The 15,781-nt window shown below is 43.5% G+C and overlaps 1 protein-coding gene across 3 annotated transcripts in view; it reads left to right on the top strand.

The window, feature by feature from the left end:
* Window positions 1-15,781, top strand: part of LOC119503554 (retinoic acid receptor beta-like) — a 199,212-nt gene that overhangs the window by 174,777 nt on the left and 8,654 nt on the right. For all 3 annotated transcript variants that reach the window (XM_037795397.1, XM_037795398.1, XM_037795396.1), the window contains 2 exons: window positions 4,969-5,145; window positions 13,040-13,244. In XM_037795397.1, coding sequence (XP_037651325.1) covers window positions 4,969-5,145; window positions 13,040-13,244 — 382 coding nt within the window. The remainder of the gene's footprint in view (window positions 1-4,968; window positions 5,146-13,039; window positions 13,245-15,781) is intronic.

A 15,781-nucleotide genomic window follows, 5' to 3' on the forward strand; every position in this document is an offset into this window, starting at 1 on the left:
ATTCATATCTGCAGTACACCTTTGAGCCACATGAGGGAGCCTGAATGTTTGTATTGACCTGATAATTTACCCTTTGCTAAGTCCCACCCCACAAACGCAAACTGGCCAATCATAGCACAGCATCGGCCAGTTCTGACCAGGGTCCGACAACTATCCGGCTGTGCTCCATATAGACTCGCATGCAATCTTTCCTTAATTTTCAGGCTGGTTTTGTGGATTTCGAGCTAGTCATGGTTAAACGTTGTGCATGGGGCACGTGTCATTGTGACACTTGTTACCCAGAGAGGTTGGAAGGAGATATACGTTTCTAAAACATTACATTTCTACATAAAAACCTGTGGCGGTAACATTAGCAGATTGCATTAGCATATCATTAACTAGTATTAAAGGTCCCATATCGTGCTCATTTTCAGGTTCATACTTGTATTTTGTATTTCTAATAGAACATGATTACATTCTGTAATGTTCAAAAAACACATTATTTTCCCTCGTACTGTCTGCCTGAATATGCCTGTATTTACCCTCTGTCTGAAATGCTCCGTTTTAGTGCATTTCAATGGAATTGCAACGGAATTGCATTGCTAGGCAACAGTTTGGGTCCATGTTTACTTCCTGTCAGCTGATGTCATTCACATACACTGCAACAGGAAATAAACTGGGACACATTGAGAATGTTTACATTTAAAACCGTGTAATGGTCTAAATATTGTATATTTGTGACATCACAAATGGACAGAAATCCTAACGGCTTGTTTCAAACGTGCAATTTCTGAAGACGGGCTGTGTGTGTTTCTCCGTATATTGAGCGTTTTGATACTTTAACAGTATTTTTATATCACTTATACCTGCTTTATAATATAAAAGATATGAAAATCTCACTTTTTACAATATGGGACCTTTAAAATGATACTACCCAAGCTGAAGGTATACTGAATGTAGATGCAAGCTGCTTTTGTTTTTTTTAATGATTGTAACAGAGAATAAAGACCTAGCTGGCTACAGGAACAGTGTTGTTCCTTAATTTCATTGTCTTCTGTCTCGATCGCCAGGTGGTGGTGGTTCACTTTTACACTGTGATTTGTAGGCTTTAGCTTCTATCTTTATCTTTTTAATCTGTTTTTGTTGCTCAATCAGTTTGTCAACCTGATATATCCTTCAAACGCATGTTGTAGACCTTTCTGTCTGCTTCTCTCTGATATCACTTTTTATTTTTTCCAAAATTTGACTATATTTATACAGGGAGTGCAGTTAGTGACTGTGGGCTCTATGGTAGCTCTGACAGCTTGACAGAGTTGCAGCGGGGAGGGGGGGGGGGGGGGGGTGGCGGGACTCAGCGAAGAGTCAATTGTAGCCTACTTAGAACATTGAATCAAATATGAAAGGCTAGCGTACATTATATTTGTTTAACTGATGAGATGAAAAGCACGAGAGCCTGTTAACGCCACCTAAATATATTTATGCAGTCTCATTTAACATTTGTATATGTTTTTAGTAACACGTGCATAAAATGAAGTTGTGATTCATCAACGTATATCTCTTCAAAATGGCTGGTTTACCTATTAAAGATAATATTCAGTGATGCAGAAATTGGTCAGGAACCTTCATTTACGCACAAATTTGCTCTTCTCACAATTTATAGATACGGCTTATTGTGAATTGGGTCACGATGGTTTGTCATTTTTAAAAAGTGGGTGCCTAGAAAAAAAACACTAATATAGAGACAGTGTCTTCATTACACAGTTAGTCCACCAGAGAGCACTGACAAGTTGATTTTTACACTGTAAAATGTCCTGGTCAGTCCTTATCTTGGTCACCTATTTTTAAAAAACAAAGAAAATAAAGGATGTTCCAGTTCAAAAGGTCAAAGCAACCACAAGTTGGTCCTGTCTTGGCTTTTCTGGTGTCTCGTAGATTGTGTAAAGAAGACGCGTCCCTCGTCAGTGTGTTGGCATTGGTGTGTGTCGCCTCCTCCTCCTCTGTGAGTGTGTGTGCTGCTGTGTCCTTGCTACATGTGGAGACTCGTTCATGTGGAACAGATGGGCTATTCCATGTAAACCATCAGAAAACAAACAAATGATCATCAGATGCTTCAGCCAGCACACTATACGGCTTTCCCCTCGCTACACCCAAACAATTCCCCAACTGCTACTCGTTCTCCCCCTCCGTCTATCCGAGTCTGTCCATCACAACATCTTCTGCTCAAATGGCCTTTTCTTTCCCTCTTTTTTTCCTCTTCCTCTTCTCCTCCTGGCGGTTTCCTGTCCTTTCAAACTCAGAGCAGCTCTGGTCAATGTTCACTCAAGAACGCATTGTTGAAAAGAAGGTCAAGCTAATAGATCCTTTGAGTAAAGAATTGGAAAAATGTCATTAATCTGAGTTATTACTGGAGAGACCCATCGTGTTCTGACCAGACTAAAGCACAGGGGGAAACATTTTGTTAGAACATTGAATACCTTTTACTATTTACCAATATTATATGGACTAAATGACTGAATATCTTTTTCATTAAATTGGGAAAATAATCAACAGAATAATTTATAACTGAAAAAATCCTTAGCGGCATGCAGCCCCAGTCCACAGTAAACAGGAACTAAACATATTTATCAAACATTGCAGAACTTTGAATGCATTTCTTATGCTTTCTCTCAGATAATCAGCTATTAATGATGGAGCTAAAAAATAATAAAGAAGAAATTATGACTAATTAACAAACTAATATTGTTGACAGAATGATTTCTCTTGGCAAAGATCTTAAATAATAGGGGTGGAGGGAAAAAACGATACAGCTATGTATCGCAATTTTTTTTTTTTTTTTTGAAATAGATTTTTTAATGCCAGAATCAATATATTTGTTTCATTTGAGTCTTTGCGGAGGTAGAAGGAAGTTACCGCTTTTATTGTTGTAGTCTGAGTAACCAAAACAAACCGCAGTCGGTCGCAGCAAGCTGAAACGAGAACGTAGAAAAACGGCGGAGGGGATATGATCACATTTTAAATCCAACGTGGATAAACACTACACATACCTACAGTAAAGTATGGAAATACTTTGGGTTTCACACATTGGCAGGAAAAGCAGAGCTAGACATCACGGCTAAAGCTGCATGCTAACTCTGTCATGGACAGGAAACGTTATCGTATTGAGGTAATGTGCGGTCAAGCCAGCCGTCACTCATCTTTGTGGTCAAATCAGCTGACGCTACAACGGTAGAGCACCCATATACTGACATTTATGTTCTCTGCATTCAAACGGCCCCAATGGAGCTGACCATGGATGTATAAAGAGAACGGAGCTGACGGGAGAGCTAGAGACGGACTTGGAGAAGTTAGTGGAAGACTACACGTGTGACTACGTCCGGTTTTCAAAATAAGGTGTTAACAAAGGAAACTATATATAAAATGCATACTGTATATGGAAATAAGATTGGTTGGATTATATTCACCAGAAGTATAAAACATTACATGTCCCTTATAAATTAAAAAGAAAATACCACTAACTTGTGAGGGACATGTCTTTATTCTTTGATTTTTGGGTTGCTGGAAAAAATGACAATGACTGATATATTTGACTTCAGGACATCTCTGACTACATACATGCTGAAAATTAAACATTTTTACTGTATTAATTCAGAGATTTTACAAAGTAAAAGTCCATGGTCTATGTTAAGGAATTATTACTTAAGAAAAGGGCCCTCTGTAATATACTGTATATATTGAAACCACTTGCTGGGTACCCCAGGTCACTGGTCAATCTCTAGCTGTGTCTCACTACCCCGCGGCACATGTTGAAGGCCTCTGATAATCGGCCAGCCTGTTCTCTTGTCTACCTCCCAAGGTTGGCGGAAAGGGTGGAGGGGGCGGGGGGGATCTCACACAACAGTGGCAGACATGCACACATTCCTGACTCACTGATATCCATGTGTTGTTTTTTAGACAATTACCATGTTTGGGTTATCTCGCCTGTTTGCCTCCAGCAAAAACGTCTTCTCTGAGGAGAGGCTCCTCAGAATTGGGTTAGCTGCACACTTGCTGACTCCTTGAATTCAAGACATAAATAAATAAACCTCCAGTGTAAGTCATTGCTGGTCTCCAGTCCACTTTTCAGTCTCCAATTAATTGCTCTAAAAATTCTAGTCTAGTGTTAAAAAAGTAATAAATCGTTATATCATCGCAATACATATCGAATCGGCTCCTATGTATTGTGATAGTATCGAATCGTGAGAAAGGTGAATCGTCCCAGCCCTAATAAATAATAATCAGAAAGAACAGATCAGAGGTGGATGACACCAGCTGTCATATGATTTTTAATCAAAGATTTTAAATCATGCATCAATCTCACCTTAGTTTACACATCACCTCCCATGAGAAAAAACCCCAGGATTCATGCTTCTCTTCCTCTCCGCCCTCCCACAATGCCTCTCTGCTCTCACATACTTAACTTTCGTCCCTTTCATCTGTCATTTCCTCCCTTTCTTTCCTCTCTCTGGTGTCTTACAGCACTTTTACTTACACTTTTCCCTCTTTCCGCATATTGCGATCTGTGACTATGTCTTCATTGCTCCCCGGCTCCCACCCATCCCCCGCTCCCCCTCCAGTGTTTGTGTAGGTTTCTGGACCGTATAGCTGTATTAATGGCACCTCTGCCTTCAAACCGCTCTGTGCTACCTGTCACAGCTCTGTTTCTGCATCCCATCATCGCCAAAGCATCCCACTGACACTGTTATGCTCATTATCGCAGGGCCCCGGCCACCCGGCTCAGCTCAGCGTATTCGCAACAACAATCCTGCCAGTGTTTTTTGAGAGCTCAGGTCTTATGGAGCCTATTTACTGTATGTAAGTGTGACACATATAGAGCAGAGTGAAGAGGGAGCACTGAGGAGATCATTAGTAGCAGTCTGTGCAATGACGAAAGTAGCTGCCTCTTCGCCTGACGCCTTACTCTCTGTTTATGTGTGTGTGTGTGTGTTGCAGAACTCGAGTGCAGACCACCGTGTGAGGCTGGACCTGGGCCTGTGGGACAAGTTCAGCGAGTTGGCCACCAAGTGCATTATCAAGATCGTGGAATTTGCCAAACGAGTGCCTGGCTTCACAGCGCTGACCATCGCGGACCAGATCACGCTCCTGAAAGCTGCCTGCCTGGACATTCTGGTGGGTGCATGGTGCTTTTATTTTGGAGGAATAATTTAGTTGTTTAGGGAATGAGACTGTTGTTGAAGTGGCTGCATTGTGGAGCATTTGTTGGTATAGCAAGCTCAGCACAACAGTTTCTGACATCAGCCCCAAATGTCACATAGATATTTTGAGTATGCAGTACATCACACTGGAAAAAAAAAGAAATGTACTTAATAGGGATGCACCGATACCACTTTTTTTCAGACCGAGTACAGGAACAAGTACTTACATTTGGGTACTCGCCGATACCGAGTACCGATACGAGTACTACTCTGTGCCAAAAGACCCTCGTTAACAGCCAGCTGGAGGGTGTGAGCGACACACGGCAGGCTGGGGAGTCCCGCATACGAGGCGGTGTGCCGCGACCGGCTCTAGGTCGGCTTGGAAAGGCTTGGGGAGAAGGTGGCTCGCGGCTGCAGCTTTACGGCGCTCCCCGCCCGGACCTCGCCGCACCGTGACGGGCCTCCCTGCTCCCGGTCGACTGTCAACCACGTCGTGCCGCACCCCACGTAAAAGGCGCCAGGGGTTTGTGGCGATGTTGGCAACCCATCCAACCTGTCGGGAAACACGGACCAAGGAGTCTAACGCACGTGCGAGTCAGAGGGTGCAAGCAAAACCCCGTGGCGCAATGAAAGTGAGGGCCGGTGCGCGCTGGCTGGGGTGGGGTTCCGGCCCAGCGGGGTCAGGCGCACCAACGGCCCGTCTCGCCCACAATGTCGGGGAGGTGGAGCGTGAGGACCCGAATACGAGTACGGGTACATGAGCACAGTATCGGACTAGGGATGCACCGATACCCGATACTGGTATCGGGTATCGGTGCATCCCTAGTACTTAAAGATTCCTCTGGGATCTTCAGTTTTCTTTCCCACAAAACGGGGCGCGGCCTTGACTTTTTGCAAAGTACCCGTATATATGTGCCGATGCGATATATACGTTGGCCACAAAGAAAATGAAAACTTTCTGGTCTTGGCATATTTTCACGTTTGCTTGCTGCATGCACAGCATTCCAGTCCCAGACAGTCTCTTTCCTGCCTTTTTTATCTACATTACTCATCAGACTGTGAACCAGTTTTCATTTAACCCAAAGAAGTTTAGATGTTTCTTCAGTATAAACTCTCTCAAATATTCAGTAATGAGCTTAAAAACCCTCCCAGAACTGTTCACAGCAGTGACATAACACAGTTATATAAACATACCTCTTTACCAGACAAGGAGTTGTCTACTTCAGTGTATTCTAATATTTATTTCCTCTTTTCCCCTGTTGTTCCTGGGTGTGTAAGAATCCATTCATTCGTTTTGACTGTGCGGTGAGTCAATATAGTCTCAGATCTCTGGGGGGATCGGTGGGTTTAACCTCAAGCCCAGCTCCCATTAGACCGATCCTCAAACCTTATTGGATGACCTACTCAGCTGGCCAAATGGGAGTGAAGAAGATCCGATTAATTGATCATGCCAGTCAATTCGATTCTTCATGTGGAGTAGCGGTCTGTAGCGGAGATTAGATTACACACACAGAAACATTTTTCAGCCTCTAATCTTTTTTGGGACAGTTTTTTTTTTATATACTGTATATCGGGCAGTCGCTCGCTCTGCATTTGTTCAAGACGCCGTGCGTTCTTTATAGAGTACAGCTGCAGAAATATCTGCAGAGTCGGCTGACTGTTTGTTTGTTGTTTAGGAGTTGTTAAGTGGAGCGATGTACTGTACTAATGCAGCCGCAGTAATGAGATGGAAAAAGGCAAATGTCTGTCTCTCTTCCTCTTCTGTCTCCCTCATGCATGCTTGGCTGTTGTAGGAGGGATGTAGGGTGGGTGATTTGATTAGCATTCATTGCTCAGAGGGAGAGGAAGGAAGAGAAAGTGGGAAGAAAGTGATGACAGGCTTGTTATTTGTCATCTGGTCATAATTTGTGACCCGGAGTATAATTCTGAGTTTGACTCTCAGTAGTAGTTTTGAGCACAGGATGGCTTTAGACAGCTGTCTTTCGACTTGATAGAACTATTATAGTATAATCACATAAACCTAGTTCATATTTTCATTGTCAATTAATCTCTTAATCTAAAAGAAACCAGAAAACACTCAGACAGACAGACAGACAGACAGTTAGCTAACTGTAAGTGCCTGCTGTGACTCATTATTATTATGTAGCTTATTACTACACCATGGTACAAATTTGGCATTTAGTTTGATTCTATTGAGTAAAGTCAAAGAGAGGTGCACCTGAATGCACCGCTCCTCCAGTGTGTCTGAGATGACTCCGTGTCGTCAGACTCACACAGACACATCCTGGAGACTTTTTCATTCTGTTTCTTCTCCAGACATTCTGCTGCATCACCAGACGACTACAATTATGTAACAGACAAAAATAGAAGCATGACACATTTTCGCTTTGATGGACTACGCAAGCTGATTTTCAGACTTTGGTAAAAGCAATGTCTGCTTGAAAGTTTGGAAAACTAAAAACACTATAGTTTGTGATGTTAGCTGAGGATAAAGATAATGAGTTACACGCTAAAAACACATGTTGTTGTAACTGCACTTAAGTGCTTTATTAGTTTGGTGAGTCAGTTTAACTCAATTTTGTGCCATTTTCTAATAAAGCATGCTGTAGAGAGGCTTTATGAGGGAATCCGGTAGCTGAGTGATTACAACGCATACCATAATGTCCCTGTTTCGATTCCAGCAGCAATCGCTCTCTTGTTGCATTTCCTGTCTGTATCAATAAAGACAAATGCAAAAATGCCCTCCAAAAATGTTTTTGTCTAAGTTGTAAAAACCCTTATTAACATTTAGAAGTACTGACTTAGTTATTAACATTTACATTTATAGCTGCAGACCTTTTTAACTTTCTTAACAGCGTTATAAAAAAAAAATCAAAAGATAAACACAGGATTTTTTACAATCTGGCAACCCAAATGTTATTTTTACTGGCTTATTACTGATATACGTATGTGGTAGATTTGGGTCGATTTCCGGTTTTGCCAGTCCGGTCCGTTGTACAAGCTTACACCGGTTTGATTTTATGCCAACGTGTTGAACCGGCATTTGTCATTATGACACGTTCTGACAAATTAAAATGTAGCCACCATCAGCAACAGGTGCCAACGGCGTCACAGCATTAAATCCAGCTTGTATTGCAATAGCAACTAGAATTGCACTCAGAGCGCAGATCTCCGCCAACGTGTGACTTAAAAAACAGATTGCAGCTTACAGCTGGCGGTACTGTGAGGTGGTCGGCTTATTATTAACACGGTGTGTTTCCGTGTAACGTATCGGTGGATGCCTCTCTCGTTCAGCAGTCATGTTAAGTCTGTTTAACGATATACTACGTTGTCTGTCATTCCGTCATCTACCGCTTTGTTCTTTCTCACCGCGGACGGCCAGCAGCTTCCGCACACACATCTACACACGTATCTCTGCTCTCGGAAGGAGGCGGGGTCACGCGTCATCAACGTCATCAGCTACACTGCGCATGTGTTATACCCTGTGGTCTTAATGCTTAGGCTGATCGGAATCCTTAAAAATATTCCTGAATCCAGATCATGATCTGGATCGCCACCAAAATCTAATGGATTATCCATTGTGCCACAGCCCAACCCTCCAAAAGATTTCATTCAAATCCATCGCGGACTTTTGGAGTAAGCCTGCTAACGGACAAACAAACAAACAAACAAACCAACAAACCAACGCCAGTGAAAACATAACCACCATCCTAGGCCTTTGGCCTTGGCGGAGGTAATGAGCTATATGACAACATGATTAACATAATACTATGTTTGTTTATAAACGGTTTAACGGAGTCACTAAGTTCTGACAGGCTGTGCGCATCTTTCGAGCCGATGCCGGTGACTCGACATAACAGCAGCAGCATGAAGGAGATCACATTTCAGTCGAGGTGAAAGGCGAAGCCAACTGTTTTCGTTTACTAGAATGTTCATGTGTTTTTTGGGGTGACGAGACAAGACGGGCTTCCGTCAGCCAGTATATTACAAGCCCGGAAACCCGGAACGTTAGCGGGTCAGTGGTTGAGAGAGAGAAAGGAGAGAGAGAGGGAGCGAGCGTGTGACGATGGTACCAAGTTAGCAGTAACGTTATAGCTGTGAACATAGCAGTGCAGTGTGTGTACAGTTCAGACTATCGGTGAATAAATGCTACAACTCCAAACCCAAGCCAAGTCCCCGCGTCTTGCTGGCCACCTGTTGATTAAAGTGAAGGCGGTTAGCCCACGAAACTAGCGACAACAACGGCCCGGACTAGGGATGCACAGATACCACTTTTTATCAGACCCAGTACGAGTGCAAGTACCTACATTTGGGTACTCGCTGATACGGAGTACCGATACGAGTACTTCTCTTTGCCAAAAGACCCTCGTTAACAGCCAGCTGGAGGATGTGAGCGACACACGGCAGGCCGGGGAATCCCGAATACGAGGCGGTGCGCCGCTCTAGGTCGGCTTGGGAAGGCTCGGGGCGAAGGTGGCTCGCAGCCGCAACTTTACAGCCCCCCCCAGCCGGACCTCGCACCGTGGACAAAGGGCTCGCTGTGCCCTGTCTCCCCGTCGGGGGCGGCCCCCTGCTCCCGGTGCGACTGTCGACCAGGGCGGACTGTCCTTAGGGCAACCCAACCGCGTCGTGCCGCCACATCGGGGCTCGGCGATGTTGGCTACCCACCCGACCCGTCTTGAAACACGGACCAAGGAGTCTAACGCACGTACGAGTCAGAGGGTGCAAGCAAAACCCTGTGGCACAATGAAAGTGAGGGCCGGCGTGGGCCAGCTGAGGTGGGATCCCGGCCCAGCGGGGTCGGGCGCACCACCGTAAAGTTGTATCAGTGCCGTTTTATCGGAGCCGTTTTGCGAGTATGAGTATGAGTACATGAGCACAGTATCGGACCAGTGCATCCCTAGCCCAGACTGAAGGTGGGCTGTTAAGGTGGATCAGCCATTCTCATGTTGCGACAAGCGGCTGCTGAGTCAAGTACAACACCTAGTGATAAAATTCAGTATACCGGTCCGTTCCACTGTTGTGGCTTAATACCAAACTGGTTTGAAAATGTTTACACCGGCCAAACTTTAATATTTAGGAAATATGTTAGTATAGGAATTAGTAAATGATTTATTAACCATTAACCATTTTTTACAAAGGGTACCTTTTCACAACATAGTAAATGCTCCTTGCAGCCCGGTGTCCTTAAAGAACATGTTAAATGAGCGAGGAGGTGACATACAGGTTGATCTGCATTTTGGTGAGGGAATGCAAAAATCAATATTACAATTTATGCATGAAGATGCATATTTATGTGAGGTGTAAATGCAAAGTAGCTAAATCATAGCCGGACTGGATAAATGAATGCTGATGAAAGCGAGGATTAGTTTGCTGTACATACAGTATTTGTTATTCAGTGTGTGTGTGTGTGTGTGTGTGTGTGTGTGTTTTAACTGGCTCAGTTTCAGTGGCATATTAATAGATGGATTTTTGGAGTTTGTGTTGAGTATTAAGTCATACTTGTCAGATGTGACAAAGCGGTGAAGTGAACTCCCAGGGACACAGAGGTGAGAAGTTGAAGGCTCGCTGTGATGACTTTCTGGCTCACGCTCAGCCATCAGCATCCGCTCACCAGCACATTTCTATGGTGAAGGGCGTAGATATTGTGCACAAGGGCTGGGTGAGGGAGTGTCAGAGGAAAGATCAAACACTGGGTGTGCGTATATGTGTGTGTGAGCGAGAGTGTGTGAGTGTGTCTAAGCGCAGGCCTGGCCAGCCGGTGCGAGTCACCGCCAGTAGCCATGTTTTATTCTGTTTCATGTTGCAGACACGCCTGCCACTCACTGTCAGAGCCAGCCCACTCAAATAGCTTCAAAGGCTACTGTCGGCTTCACATCCACCATCAGTTGCTTCATTAGGTGTAGAACACACACACATAAACACACGCATGCAGTGCAGCAGGAGACCCAGAGGTTATTCTCTCCGAGTGTGCGGAAGGTCATTGTTTTGGTTGTTGTCTCCGCTGCTCTTTATGGGAAACTTGTTCGACCTGGTTCACACTTCTGACATCGCATCTCATTCTAGAGTCTATACCTGCGCTGGTTATCAGGTTATCATCAGTCATGGGTAGGAAACCACGGCCTTCTGAACCCCCTTCCCTCGTGGGGGGAAAAGGGCAAACCAAGGAGTATAGAAGCAAAGAGGCGAAACTCGCAAATAGCTGCTAGATGGCGCTGCGGTAGCACTGCCGCCATTTTGGACTGAAAACGCCAATGATTCCATAGCCATGAATGTCTAAAGAGATGTCTGTAAATCAAATGATAATTTTTTTCGAGGCAAATCAACTTCCCAGTAGCCCTCATTTAAACCATTATGTCTTAAAAATTGTAAAATTAACTAATAGTCAAATCCAAAGTTGTTTTCTTCGGGATAATAAACGTGCATTAGACCCACTGGACTGCACCGCTCTGCAAGCTCATATCCGGTTCTGCCGGCTTCCTGCTAGCTGTATGAAGCTGTAATAATGGATATATTGAGTGTAATTCATCACTTTTATTATCTTATAATACACCCATGGGCTGTATGCTGTCAGCCTGTACCGTGGTGGATGTATTAACGTCTCTGTTCCCAAACAACCGGCTATCGGCCAGTAGCTAGTAGCGCTAGTAGCATGACATCAACAGAATTTAATGTTGTTGTAGGCTATTTACTAACACGCAGGGCAAAAGGGGCACAGGGCACAACCTCTTCTACATCCATGGTCTGTAGGCTATTGAACATCTATTTAGTTTTCTTTCTTCTTTTTTTAATTTTTTCAGCAAAATGCAAATCCTCCTCACAAATAATTGCATCATCATATGAGCTGTGTGTGCACTTCTTCAGCAGAATATAGTGACAGCGGGCTGGGGTGCAAAACGCATGACAGCCATGAGCCTCCTCCTCCTCCTCCTACCACACAAAACCAACAACGTTTCATGTACCATGACACATCCATGAAGCCTCGACATCATGACAGCGTGCACACAGCCAAGCAACCGTTAGTGACACTTCAGAACCCTGGACAGTGAATCCACCACCACAAACAAGCAATATTGTTAATAAATAATATTAGTAGTTTGGCACAGCGACCTACTAAATGCATATGTTACGGTTTATTTGGGAAAACGGTCATTATGCAGATTAATGGTAACATTAAATGGGCATAATGTTGGTGAATTTACATAATGACAGGAAGTTCTTCATAATGACAGTTTTCCCGGTAATCTATCTTTTTTTATCTCTGTTTTGGTCTCCACCAACTCCAGAGAAAAATATCTGTCTCTTTAGCTGCTAAATGCTCCACTATGTTCACCAGCTAATTGCATACTGTGTTTGTCTGCTGTTTGGTGCTGGGCAGGTAGTGTACAGTGGGTTTATCAGATTGTTTTCCATGAAGAGTTTTGTCAATATACAAAATATTGATTACTGCCGCTCTAAATGTAATATGTCAATGCTGTGAGCATCACAAGCGAGTGGTTATCATGGTGAACTTGGATTTGGTAATAATGCAGTTATAAATGTTGATAATAATGATGATGAAATTATTAATAAATTGTTAATAAATGGATTTGGGTGCAGCCCTTTTCTGAAAGTACATGGTCATATGGTCTAATCATCAGTCAAAGGGATTTTTCACAACCTGGCAACTGATGATTTAATGCTTTTCTGGAATGATTTCCACACTGGCAATAGCCCGAGGTAAACGCTCAATCTGTCAGTTTTGGCAATAAAAACTGCTCAACTTAAAGATGTTCAAAGCCAAACTCTCTAAATCAATCCTGTCACTTAAAGTTTCCTGTCCACTAAATCCCTGCTGACTCATCCTCTCCTTCCCTCCCTGTTGTCAGATCCTGCGCATCTGTACGAGGTACACCCCCGACCAGGACACCATGACCTTTTCGGACGGGCTGACCCTGAACCGGACGCAGATGCACAACGCTGGCTTCGGCCCGCTCACCGACTTGGTGTTCACTTTTGCCAACCAGCTGCTGCCCATCGAGATGGACGACACGGAGACAGGCCTCCTCAGCGCCATCTGTCTCATCTCTGGAGGTGGGCGAGCCGGGGCACAGCGCTGGGCATATTTAGTGAGGGGAGGGGAGAGGAGGGGACGGCAGGTTTGTTAAGAAAGGGAATAGATAAGGTCTTTAGGGATCTGGCAGAAATGCCTCAGACCATCTGAGTGGGCGTGCCGGCGTACATGTTTGATTGACAACTTGGCTGGGAGGAGCAAGGAGAGACAAAGTAAACAAATGTATGTTAGTAGTGAAGATAATTTAGCATCTGAAATGACAGGTGTTGACCTTCACAGGTACATTTTAAAGCTATTCAGTGTGCTACAGCTGACTAGCCAATTAGCTGTCTATCCTGCAGCCCCTCCCCGCCCCCCCAGTTGATGTTTGTTTGGTGAGCTTGGACAAGACGTGTCAATGCCAGATAAGAAGGAGACATTAGCTAGAAAGCTAATAGGTTGAGGCTCTTTCTGAGTTGTTTAACAGCTGTTAGTCTCAGTGTCACCGTCAGCAAAGATAGAACGGCAACAGTTGATAAGGCAAGATTACTTTAACAAGACGTAACGCAATTTTCTCTCATAAATGAAAAGTTGAATTCATAAGAGATCAAACATACCCTTGCTCAATTCTACTGTACACTAATACTGTACACTCTCTACACCTTTGCTGCTACAGTCCTACTTTTACTAGCAAATTATAGATAGATATTCTGTTATACTACATTTCAGATACATTTATATATATAAAAAAAATGTATATCACAAAAAGTAAAACAAGAACCTCACCAGGAGGAGACATGTTGGTTGTTTCCTGTATGCGATCCAGAAGGGTGAAAAGAGGAGATGTCACGCGTCATCGACGCGTCATTTCTTTGGGGTACAACACATGCAAAGTAAAATCACTTCTGCAATCGCCGAAATTGAGCCAATAGCAACGCACAACCGTAGCTCCATTACACTGCCCATGTGTCATACCCCATAGCTCAAGACCCGAGTCACAGCCTCTTTTTAATACTTAATACTAATGATGACATCTTTGAAGGTACAGTGTGTAGGATTTGGTGGCATCTAGTGATGTGGTTGCAGATTGCACCGGCGTTGGTTTGTTGGTTTGTTGGTTTGTTGGTTTGTCCATTAGCAGGATTACTCCAAAAGTTTTGGAGGGGTGGGGTGTGGCACAATGAATAATGCATTAGATTTTGGTGGCGATCCGGATCATGATACGGCTTTGTGATTTTTTTTTTTAATAACTCCGCTCAGCCTGTGCATTAACACCACAGGCTTTAGGGCAACGACGTACATGAAACCTGCCTCGGCGGAGGTCTGCGCTCTCCGAGTGCACTTCTAGTTCACTAATGAAAACATAGCTATGTATATATATTATTATATTCCATTAATAGATCCCCGAAATGTTACACACTGTACCTTTAAAGCAACTGATTCAAGAGAATTTTTTTTTTATTTAAATTATTACCACTTGTGGCCACTGTGCAAAAGCAAAAATTACATAGATTTGCTTTAAAAATTAAATGATTGGCTCGCCTATGTGCAAAGAATCTAAATACACAGACGGGGTACATTTATGAAACAAAAATAAGAAATAAATAATTCAAATCAAATCTGTATTCAGCTTCATTTCAGCTGGACTTTAACAGTATGTATCATTTAAAAAGCAAAGGTTTGAAAAGTACCACCACTTGTTGTCTTTTTTAGTACTTTGTTAATCATCGTGTGACCCCCTCAGAGTTAGAGAAACACTTCTGCAAAGTATCAGGTATCTGCTGCTTCAGCCAAGAAACACCAACGTCAGTCTGCAAAATCCCAAAACACAAGATGGATATGTTAAATCAAAGGCTTTTTGCAGCCTGATTACATCATATATTTAGCATAAATTCAGATTTAAAGATATAATCAGAGTTGATAGTGTAGTCTTGGAGTGAGTAAACTGATCTACTCCACATTCAAACCATGCTCAGCTGCTTCTCCATTCAACATAGTCAGCCTGTATTGATTCCTCCAGATAAATATTGAGCGGAGCTGCAACCCAGTTTGGGATGAAAGTAAGCCAGAATCCACGGGAGTCTGGAACCAGGTCAAGCACAGGTTGCTTTCAGTGAGGCAGCACTATCCTGACTGACAAACATGGAGGGTGGGGAGGAAGAGGAAGAGGAGAGGGAAGAGGGGTGATGTACAGGTATGTCACAACGGCGTCAGTCAGCTGAGTGGAATGTTTGAACTGCCAGAGGAAATAAGACTTCTCTGGTTGTTTTCCACCGAGATACCCGAGGCATGACTAACTCCCTCATGTCAGGCTACACACACATTAACACACAAATCCTCCTCCCCCACACACACACACACACACACACACACAGTTTTACTGTACGTCCACCAAAAGTTCTCACTATCACGCTCCTCTCTCTACCCTTTCATCGGTGCTCACGCAGCGTTACTGCTGGGGTTTCATTCAACAATATATATATATATATATATATATTTATATACTCGATCCCCAGAGCCTCTGCAAATATTACAGAGTCTTGCATAATCCACGGACTGTGTGAGACGCCTCTGATTG

This window comes from Sebastes umbrosus, chromosome 15 (genome assembly GCF_015220745.1).
Source record: "Sebastes umbrosus isolate fSebUmb1 chromosome 15, fSebUmb1.pri, whole genome shotgun sequence".
Lineage (NCBI taxonomy): Eukaryota > Metazoa > Chordata > Actinopteri > Perciformes > Sebastidae > Sebastes > Sebastes umbrosus.